This window comes from Ochotona curzoniae, unplaced genomic scaffold (genome assembly GCF_017591425.1).
Source record: "Ochotona curzoniae isolate NIBS_2020 unplaced genomic scaffold, NIBS_Ocur_1.0 contig_1302, whole genome shotgun sequence".
In the NCBI taxonomy this organism is placed as follows: Eukaryota; Metazoa; Chordata; class Mammalia; order Lagomorpha; family Ochotonidae; genus Ochotona; species Ochotona curzoniae.
Genome location: NW_024465035.1, coordinates 12812420 through 12824002, shown reverse-complemented (window position 1 = coordinate 12824002; position 11583 = coordinate 12812420). Strand labels below are relative to the sequence as shown.

Here is an 11583-nt window from a genome sequence, read left to right as displayed (position 1 = left end):
GGAGGGATCCCATCCATCTCGGGCAACTTCCCTGAGTCTTGGGCAATCAGTAGAACATGGATCCTAGAATTTTGTTTCTTGCCATCTATCTGTGACTGGTAAATTTGCTTTGCCTGATAAATTGTTTAAGTGTTTTGTTTAAACAGACTAGCAGCTGGGTTTGTGCAAAACCTCCTGCCAGGTCTAGGGGTATTGACACAGGGTGTTGGCTGGCACCACTTCCCAAATGAAGCAGTCACCTCCAAATCAGGGATGCTGGGAGAAACACCATGAAATGCGATCAGTACAAACACAGGCTGAAAAACTGTGTTTTCAAAAATTTAATCTCTAAATTCAGAAATATGTGTATCACTCCCTCTTAGCTCTCTCTCTCTCTCTCTCTCTCACACACACACACACACACACACACACACTGTGTTTCCCTCTCTATCATTCTGCTTTTCAAATAAATGAATAAACCTTAAGAATGAAACTGGCTCAAAAGCACTTTCATCATCAGTGAGTATTTCTCTACTTTCGTCTCATTTACGACTGGCAGAATGACTTTGACCTTGTTTAGAGTCACTTGAACTCTGTGGTTCCAAGCTAACTTTTCCTCTCCCACTCCAAGTTCCACTTAGTGTCAGTAAAGCATGACTTTGTATTTCCATGTTCCTAAGATGTGTTATCTTTGAAATGGCTCTGAGGTGTACAAGTGAATCAGAGATGTGCATATTAATTTCCCTTTAAATATAACTTCTAAAAAAAGACCTCCTTGGGGGAAAAGTGTGTGAGAGAATTGGCTGCTTTTTTTTGTTTGTTTCTGTGTTTGGTTTTCTTTCATGCAGTGAACTTAAAACACTTGAAAGATTGTTGAAATTTTCTCTTCAACAAAGGCATCTCTAAACTCTCTTGAAATTCCCATTAAAAAACAACCATTCCTACGAAGAAGAATATTCACACCTCCTATTACTTACAGAATCAAATTCTAGAGGTTCTGCAATTTCAACATCATGGATTTTAATGTTCTAAACTCAAGGATAAAATATCTTTAAGGAGTGTGCAATTTAGCATAAATAGACTTCAGCATATGTCTAAGATTATGCCAAATTTATAAAGCCATGTGCTACGCTGCTGATGAAAAATAATTTGTGCAAAAGCTTGAAATTCCCTAACATTCTACAAATTGATTTACTTGACTTCCATCAAAGTTTTTATCTTTTTGTTGTTTTTTTATCTTTTAAATTATTAGAGCTAAGTGTTTCAATGTGAAAGAATTCGTATGAATTGAATGTGCACCAAATATTTTAAATGCTTTTGCTTAATATGTAACTAAATTAGTAAGGTAAATTCTGATATTTAAGGAATTCATTATTCTCAGTATCTATGCCATACAGTAATATTAAGAGTCAGGTAACCAGCTATAAATTATAGTACAAATGCCTGGATCTCATATACTTTTATTCAGCAAATTTCCATGTAAACTCCTAAGAACAGTTTATTTTAGCTGTTGCTAAGATTTTGCTTTTCTGAAGTTATTTATTTAGTTGAAGGTCAGAGATAGATACAGAAACCTCTCATCTTCTCGTTCACTTCCTAAATGGTTGTGACAGCCAGGACTGAGCCAGGGAGAAGCCAAAAGCAGGAGCTTATTTCAGGTCTCCCACGTGGATCCAAGGGCCCAGCACTTGAACACTTTCTTGTTGCTTTCCCAGGCATAACAGCAGAGAGTTGGATGAAAAGTGGAACATGGACCAGGGCCCATATGGGATGCCAGGGTTGCAGGCAGTCGCTTGATGTGCTGTGCCACAGTGCTGGCTTGTATTTTACTGCTTTAACCTGAGCAGACTTTTCTACTTAAGCAGTAATGTATACATGGCAGTCGTGTTTTCCAGTAAAATAATGTATTTTTCTTCCTCCTGACAAATCCTTTTTTTCCCTAGCTGGTTGAATCTCAGTAGGTATTACTGCACTGTCTCCATCTCCTTCTGTGGTCCCCAACACATGCGCACAAATCATAGCAGTTTTCTGTCTTTGTGACTCTCTCTCTGTTCTATCAACTTCTCTTCCATTTGCTCTTAGTCTGCCCTGTTCTTTCCTCTCCTTGGGTGTCTCTAGGAAGGAGAGCATAAATACAGCAGGTCATAAATTCGTCAAGATCGTATGTATAAAAAGGAACAAGAAGAAGGAAGGCAGTCATCGTAATTAAATGAGAACAACAAGCATTCTTGGAACAAAAACAATGCTTATTTGACAAAATACTAAATGTGAGTTCAAGTTCCGCATTATGCTTGTTTATTGAACTGACCGCTTACTTATGTGTGGCGAACGTAAAGTTGAAAACCTCGATGTCTCTGAGATGCAAACAACTTCACTGATTTCTGACCCTCACGTGCTGCGTGCCGTCAGAGCAGATTTCCTTGTTGTTCCCTGATCACCGCTGTCTGCCGTGACATTTGTTTCTTTCAGCAAGACAGGGGAGGGAGAAAAAGTCTACAACACCGAATGACAGAACATTTAGGAAACAAACTTTCATTTGTCCTCCTGTTGGGAGAGCTAATTACTTGTCAGTTTGAGACCTCATGTCTTGGTAAACATGTATTGATTGAGTCTGAGTCTTTCTTGCAATGTCAGTAACGTCCAAACATATTTGTGTTACTATAAAAGCTGCATAATTTATTGGTGGGCACTAATGGCTTTAACGAAGTCAGAAAGATTCAAGGGGCAGAAGCAACAAAGGGAAGATTGTGATCGGTGCGTTTTCTAATTCTTTATTCCAGCCACACACATTAGCCAGCTTTAACTCATTAGCCATGTTTATATGCTCATAAAATGACAAATCTACAGGAGCAGAGATGGTGGTAGACCAGTGTCTGGTGCACTGTGCCATTTCAGAACTAAATGATTCAAGCCAAGGGAGAGATCCCAATGTAAAGTTGCATTTGTTAGAAGCTCGAAGAATGGGGCCTGAGGGCTGTGGTGCCACAGAGGAGGCCGGTGACAGCAGCACCAGCCTCGCACGTGAGCTGTGGTCCCAGGCCTGGCTGCTCCACTTCCTCTTCAGCTCCCTGTTAATGTGCACAGGAAAGAACAAAGAAAGGCCCAGGTGCTTGGGTCCCTGCACCAACGTGGCAAACCTGGAGCGGTTTGCTCCTGGCTTCAGCCTGGCCCAGTTCTGTCTGGTGAAGGCCACTTGCAGGGCAGGGAGGAGGGTGGTACAACAGTGGATGGAAGATCTCTCTGCTTCTCCTATCTCTTTCAAATAAATGCAGAATGATTTATTTATTGATGAAGGCTCCCATGCTACACAAAACTATGATTAAATAAGTGTGCTAACTTGTCTTTTGTTACATGTTCTAGGAGTGCCAGCTGTGACAGGAGAGGGAAGGTGTCACACTTTGCCACCCCTGCAGGGGGAAAGAAAACCACCCAAAAGCAGATGTTGGAAACAAGCTACAAATACACAAAATGATCGTGTTTTTAAAAGAGTTTTCCTGCAATTTCCATTTAATCTAAGGAAGATAGTTTATTAGCCAATTAATTCGATGTGAAAAAACGCACTAGTATGATTATAGCACCAGAAGCGAAGACACATGAACTGCTCCCATTCTCCCAAGCACTTCCTGTTCTCTATACCTGCCCAGTCTGTGCCACCACCTCCTGAATTGTTACATCCTGTCAGTCCGTTGACAAGCCCACTGGCCTTTCACTGGTATTTTTTGCAACAGTGTTTTACCGAAAGATATAGCATCCAAATTGAGGATTCACCCCTTAACATTTTATTTTCCCTCTGTTGATTGCCTGATTTTATTATTCTTGTCTCAGTCACTTTCGGGACCAAGAGGATGACCTATGCCAATGCTAATTTTTATCTTCCTCTAAGGAATCTGGATGGGGGAAAACTTACTTATCTCATAGTCATTTAGTCAATGTTTGTTAAGACAGAGATTAATCCAATGCACTTTTGTAAGTAACGTAACATTCAAGTAGCATTCGAATTTAGTTTTACAGACAAATAGATGGACCTGTGGCAGTTTGGGGAAAGTAAGTTGCCAGCCATTAAAGTCCTTAACACTGTATAGTAAAGACGCTGACCCATCAAATCCCCTTCGAGGAGTGACTCAGGAAAGAATACAGAAATGCATACAAACTTCGAATGATAACAATTTTCCTGGCAAAGTGGCTTATAATCGTGGAAACGTGGAAACAAATTAAATGTCCATCAAGAGGGTGTTTCATTGTGTGGTAGTAAATATAATGAACCACTGGACAATCATTGAAACCACGTTGTAGGACAATATTTCATGGCTTGGAAATATGCTTACAGTATAAGTTGATACAAAAAAGCAGCGAGACACATGGTAAACCTAGCAAGATCAACAGGGCCACATCTAACTAGACCTGCAGCTGCCTGCAGACTAAGACTGAGACCAGCTGCAAGTAGCCAAACCAGCTGACCCTGAAAGACTTTCCAACTCAACAATATGCTGTGTCATATGTGACCTTGCTGTTTTGGGGTTGCTCGCTACCCTGTTATCAGAGCACCCTGCATCGTACATGTCTGCTGGAGGTGTTGGAAAGGCTTCGAAGAAAAGACAACACACATCTCCAGTTCAGACTCAAGGTGTTTGAGTGTTACACTTGTCATTATTTTTGAAGAGGCAAAATTGGCAAGGAGGTTAAAATCAATATAAAAACAGAGCTGATATTTTAACACATGCAGGCACCATGTAAAGATCTTGGAGACTAAGTGGGAGGAGAGGTCGCCCCTATCCCAGGAATGCACGGTGTAATAGTGACAATCCCTCTTGACCTGGACTCTGCTCAGAGTTTACCAAGAATTGTTGCAACACACTATGGAGCCCAAGAGCATTAATTAATTACTGAAGTTGATTAAAAATGCAATAAGTCTTCCCCAACGTGATTCTGAGATCATAGTAAAATCAAGAAGGCTGCTCTAGTCAGCTGATGATCTTGAAGTAATGAGGCCTATAGGTTGACTTGAATAGAAGAAAATGCTATGAAGCTTTCATGGAGGATAAATGGAAATATCTACCTGTAATCTTTCTGACAGTCTGAGACCCTTCGCCATTTAGCATTCTGTAGCTATGGGACATTACTCCTGGGCAGCAGAGAGTTTAGTAAGACTTGGCAGACACCTAACCTTCCAGTCCCTGCCTGGCTACTGGCAACCCTACGGCGCTGCTGTGGAAGAGCTGGCAATCTGAGTTAACATCAGGGCATGGGTCTCGTTAGATGCAGGGGTAGAGGTTTGCATCGGAGGGCCTGGCTGCTCTTTCCTGCTGCGTGTCGATCACAGAATGGTCTGACCTCTGCTGTCCTCCACTGCTAACCTGATTTCCCTGCTGAACGCAGTCTGCTTTTCTGGTGTAATTACAGGCTCCTCCTGGAACACAGTTCCACTGCCTCATCTAGCCTTCACTCCCAATGTTTCTCCCCTCACGCACTGCACTCCTGTCCCTTGTCACGCTGCTTTATTGCATGCAATTCCTACTTTTCTTACCCCTGGCTTTACTCTGGCTGGAGACTCATTTCCAGCTAGACCACTCTTCTATCTTCTAATTCTGGGTTTGTTTCTTGAGTTTCTCTCCCGAATTAGACTGTAATTAATATTTGGGCTAACATAACATGCCACATGCCTGGCACTCTGTTTGGTCTTTGCATAGCTGTGTTAACTGATTTTATTCTGTTTGAGATTGTTGCTATTGTCATTAATGTCCTAATTTTCAGCTAAGAAAAGTGAGACACAGAGGCAAAATCAACTTGCCCGATAATTACCGTCAGTTCCATAAGGCTAGGGGCGGTGTGTGAGTTGGTCACGGTATCTTCCCTGTATCTGCCACAAACCTGGGTCAAAATATTGAATAAAGGAATGAGATGTCACAAATGAAGCTGTTTCTGTAGTCATAGTACTCCTACTCTCCTTTGCTTTCTCATCCTTGCTCTAGTGCTTAATTTTATTTTGGAAGTCTGGGACACAATTCACAAATCATCTGTGTATTGACCAATTCTCCATTTACTTGGAAGAAGTCACGCTTGCATGCATCGGGTGACTGCTGGCTGATATCCAGCTGTGGCACTGTTTAAAAACAGCCGCTACTCAGATTCAGGGCCAGCATCCATGGGAGAGGACAGGAGAGGGGTTACTGGCAGGAGTGAGGAGTTGCTTGACCAGCCCTTTGCCCTGAGGAAGTACATCCCTGTCCCTTCCCTCATTCACGCTCAGCTGTTTCTTGCTTTATGAATTGGTTCTAAGAATTCATAGACTACACAGCATTACCATCCCAGCTCCCCCTTTTCTTGTCTCTCACATCTTGGCTTGCCACCCTCAGTAGCAGTAGGGTTTACAGAGGAATAAGGGCCAGGGTGATGGCGGCTGGCAACTTAGCAGGAAATAAAGAGGGCAATGGGTGGTGTCTGGGGTTTCATCCAGCTGTGCTGGTTGAAGCACAAAGTGCCCACAAGCCAAGACCCAGTGGGATATACAAAACACAGTATTATTCTCATCTCTCCAAAATGAAAAGTATCTTCATCCCTATCCAAGGAAACCCAGAAATCTCATCCAATCATGACTACAGGATCAAAATTTAGAACTTCATTTTATATACCAGGTCCAAGTACCAACTGGACCCGAGAACTAAAAATAAAAATTATGTGCCTGCTTTAATACATACATACACACTATGCAATATTAACTGGGATAGGATAAGCACAAAAAGATCCATTCAAAACAGAGGAAGCTGGATCATCAGAGATTTGGAAATCCTTTTAGGCAAATTAGTCAAGTTCTCATGCCCCGTGTGCAGGAGACGCCTCCCTTCGCTCGTGTTCCCAAGGAATAACAAGGTTCAGGGAGGGCGAGCAGGATGTGGCCGACTGTGATCTGCTCCTTACAGTTCCTAGCTCTAACTCCTGAGACCACCTTGAAGAAATGGAAACTTATTCCAATTTAATTTTAATTTTTAGTGCCTCAGAAGTCTTCCAAAGGCTATTTTCTCTCTGTAGGAAATTCTCGCTCTGGCCTCTCAAGCAGTTTCGATCTATTTTAGTTCCAGTTATCAGCACTTAGCAATACTGCTCTTTCTACAACTTTAGCGATCTTTCTACTTGACAGTTCCTTCCATATGTCAAACATCACAAGTATTTCAAGACATGTTTCTCTTTCCTGATTTAATCATTACCACTTTGGGAATATCAGGAGGCTGTAGGACTGCATTATAGGAAGTTTTATCCAGCTGAAAGATTTACTAAAAGTCACTTTGAGATGTTTTATGATAGAATAGCCACACCGAATGAAGTCTTTACCCTGGGACTATGCTTCACTGCAAGCCATTTGTATTTAAATTTTGCCTCTCTCTAATTGAACAAATATTTCTGTGACTTGATCATTTTTTCCAGGCTATACCTTGAGAATCTTTTTCTACCTGGAGAAGCTGAATATGAGAAGCCATTCTGGGAGCCAATAGTGTGGCACAGCAGCTTTAAGTCAGGGCCTACCTTGCCTGCATCCCGTACAGGTTCCAGTTTGAATCCTGGGGGTTTGACTTCCAATTCAATTCCTTGCTGATACAACCAAACTGTACTATCTTCAAAATATTACTCTATCAGAGATTCAGAAATGCAGAAAAGGACATGGAAACAACTCAGAGGCTCATCGAAAGAGGAATGGATAAAGAAATTGTGGTATATCTACTCTATGGAATATTATTCAAGCATTAACAAGAATGAGATTCTACCATTTATATCAAAATGGTCCCAACTGAAGACCATTATGCTCAGTGGAATGAGACAGTCTCAAAAGGACACATACTGTATGTTCTCCCTGATATAAGACAACCCTCATGTAAAACACAAAATCAATTCACATATAGGTAACCTATATATGCATTTATATATATTATATATGTATATATATATATATTCTTGAATAAAAGGAGAACTCCCAGTGAAACAGTAAAATATACTTTGATAGTATGACACTAGATCTTTTTCACTGAAAAGATTCTCCAGAAAGAGCTAATCAAGAACTGTCTGCACATTGGATCCAGACCAATTTAAATACTTACGATAGTGCTTTGATCTATTGGTGGAGAGATTACTTGTCTAGGGCCCATCATCCTCTATTACATCATTAGAGTGCCAGCAAGTTCAGAGTAAGGGTGTAGACAGTATGAAATTACAAATAAATGGACATACTCCTTTCATTTTGCCCTAGAGGTGGCAGCACAAGATCAACCAATCAAACATACACAGCTTGTCTCCAGCAAAGATAAAGCCTTTTACCACTGGAAATCCCTGTATGAATTCAGCTTCCAGCATGTGCAATTGGAACACAGCTTCTAGAACATGGGTCTGACAAAGCCAACTTTGGAAAAACTGATTTGGCAGTACTAGGGGGTCTCAAGTCCTCCAATGTAGTCAGATCTTTTACAAATGAAAAGCACCTGGCCCCAGTTGTTTAAAAGAAGATCACTCGATACTCCTGAAACTGGACAATGAAGGCTTCTTGGTTTCAGTCCAAACACTTGGGACGATGGCTTGCATATTGCCTTGTTACTTCACAATTATAACTTGGTATAATGAAGTACACAGAATTTAACTTCCCTCGGTGGAGAGATGCAGTTATGATAGTCCCATTTAGACTTAGCAATAACTAACTACAAATGTAGGGTTATTGCCCATCGAGACAGAGAGAATGCCATGAACCAACAATGATTACAGTCAAAACTAGCAGTTTTTCATGCATTGGGATTGTTATGTGAATTTTGTGTTTGTTAACGTTTCTTTTCATAGCAACCTGCACTTTAAAAATGGAAAATCTTAGGTTCAAGTTAAATCACCCAGCTCTTCTGTGGCATCACCAGGATTCTGAGTCCACAGTCGCACCGCCTTGCCCGAGCTATCTCATGGCCTTGCCTCTGAATATGAGACTTTTATCAGGAGGGAGTTGCCAGCCCTGGTGATCAGTTCAACTTCCTTCATCCTTTTTTCCTAGGCACATCTTATGTTGAAATTTGAAAGGCTGAGCACTCACACAGATGGTGGTTGTCCTAGATTGTCTTGAAAGTAGATTGCAAGCTTCCATGGCAGACAAATACAACTCAAATGTTTGTTGTCGGAATCATTTCAAACTGCTGAAGTGCACAGACATTTCAATGGAAATCCCAGGTCTCCACAACTCAAATCATGACAGGGCTGAATTTAGCCTGGAAATGTTAGTACCTGTGCCTGTAGAATCTAATGTCAATGAGCATTGGCTGTTCCGGCAAGAAGAATTAGCTGCAATTTTATCCTAGTGGCTAAATCTTTGCCTTGAATCTGCAAGGTCCCCTATGGGTGCCAGTACATGTCCTGGCTGCTCCACTTCCCATCCAGCTCCCAGTGGTCTGGGAAAGCAGCATAGGATGGCCCAAAGCCTTGGGACCCTGCACCCAGAGTGTGGGAGACACAGAAGAAGTTCCTGACTCCTGGCTTCCTGGCTCAGCTCTGGCCATTGCTGCCAGGCGGGGAGTGAATCAGCAGATGAAAATCTTTCTCTCTGTATCTGCCTTTTCTCTGTAAAATCTGCCTTTCCAGGAAAAAAAAATGAAGAATTTTCTGAAATGCTATAAATTCAGCTGCAAGAGAAAGCAGTCTTTAGCTTTCACTGTTTCATGTCACTTAAATTTTGAATATGATGTGTTGAGAGACTGTTCCTAGTCACTGTGGCTCCCCGAGTGGTTCTGAAGTGAGAGCTTTGTCAAAGCAGGAGCAGCTTAGACTTCAACTGACATTTCTGTTATTTTTTTTTTAAGAAAAACTCCAACTACATATTACACACCAGTTTAATTTTATTTCATTTTACTTTGTAATAGTTTCATTTCACTTCAAATACACATTCTCTAACAAAATTAGATTTGAATTATCTCTGAGAGTTAAAATAGCTTGGAAAGGCATTTTAATTCAACCACATTTGAACAAAGTGCCTAAACAATCATTACAAAGCATGTGTTTGTGGAAGCAAGCTTCATGAATCATTTTGAAATTAAAGCAAAAAAATAAAAATAAAAGCTAAAAATAAAGTCATCAAAGGCTTTTTAAATTCTAAATGTACAACACTGACTTAAATACCATTTTATTGGTTCTCAAAACCATGAACATTTTCAAAATGCAAAGTGGGAAGATGTTACACAGATGAACCCTGGTGTAATGTGTACCTACTTCATTTCTGTGTGTTGTGCTTAAGGAAAATATAAAGATGATAATGTTTCCATAACTAACTACTGCAAATATGCAGAATATTCTAAAATTCAGACATCAAAGCATCTATTTCTTTAAACTTGTTGCTTATACTCTCAATACATTCTCCGGGTTTTAATTTTATTCCATCAATTACAAGATAGTCTTCTTCACAGTGGCTTTCAAATGGACGGCCTGCAGGAGCTTCGGGACTGTATTTTGATAACTGTAAAAACAACCAATGCTTCATCAGGACTACAACCGGTTTACTTGACTATGTGAACAAAACATAGTCACTTCATAGCAGTTATACAACATTTTCTATTATATCAGTGGTCTAATCATGATACCCGCACATTTTACACAAATGTATGATAAATGATAAGGGATTCTTTACACATTGTCTTCTCTAACAGTACACATTTCTAGCTTTATAAAAATCTAATTTGGAAAAACATCATCACTTAAATTTTGTGTGATTACTCTGTGTTGGTTTTCTTTTGAATTATTACCAGAGAGAATATAAACTAAAACTTGCTTAGTCACATTTTCCATCTTCATTTTTTTCATAAACATATGCATTACTTATTTCCATCTTAATTGGAAAAGACAGCAGTAAAAGCAGAGGTTGGCACAGGCGTACACACGTGCACACACGTATACTCGAGATTTATAACTCACTATCCATCAAAGGTGACACTACCTTCCCGGTTAAGGCCGGGGGAAATAAAAGAAAACATTTGCAGTTAAGACAAGTTCTTCATAAGTCAAAAATGAAGCTTTTAATACAAACAATTATTCAGTGAACTGTATTATCTGCATATGGATTATCCAGTTTGTGAGTTAGTCAGATGGACTTATGAAAATCTACAGTTAATTTCCTCCCTTTGCTTGCCAAGTCAGGACATGTCAACCTGTATTATCAGCTAGAGAAGAACATAATTAGGGAGATGACTCTATTGAGGATAATAACCTCACAAAGCATTTCAGTGACAGAGAGGAATACATTTTGATTGTGTGTACATACTCTTTGTCGTGTTGCCACTCGCCTTCTTTGGTTGTGAATACTTGAGGGAAATTCAACGGAAACTTCATAGGTGAAATGAATGATGAAAACATCATTAAATTTATAACTGAAAATGGCTCACATAGGATCCCATCCGAGAATCAACATGCTCAGGACTTAAATATTATCTGGTGGTTCTTTGTAGCATGCTAATCTATAAGTCACTTCCTTCTAAAATCAGAACACATCTCCAGTTTTTTCTAATTACTAAAAATTAATTCTTCCTAATAACTAAAAAAAAAAAAAAGAAAAGAAAAGAAAAGAAAAAATCTTAGAGGTGATCATTTCCTTTAAACTGG

General features: G+C 40.1%; 1 protein-coding gene across 3 annotated transcripts in view; it reads right to left on the bottom strand.

Moving 5' to 3' along the window:
* Nucleotides 1-9816: 9816 nt before the first annotated feature.
* Nucleotides 9817-11583, bottom strand: part of ZCWPW2 (zinc finger CW-type and PWWP domain containing 2) — an 81167-nt gene continuing 79400 nt past the window's right edge. For all 3 annotated transcript variants that reach the window (XM_040963834.1, XM_040963843.1, XM_040963851.1), the window contains one exon: nt 9817-10444. In XM_040963834.1, the coding sequence (XP_040819768.1) occupies nt 10283-10444 (162 nt within the window). In that variant the 3' untranslated portion in view covers nt 9817-10282. The remainder of the gene's footprint in view (nt 10445-11583) is intronic.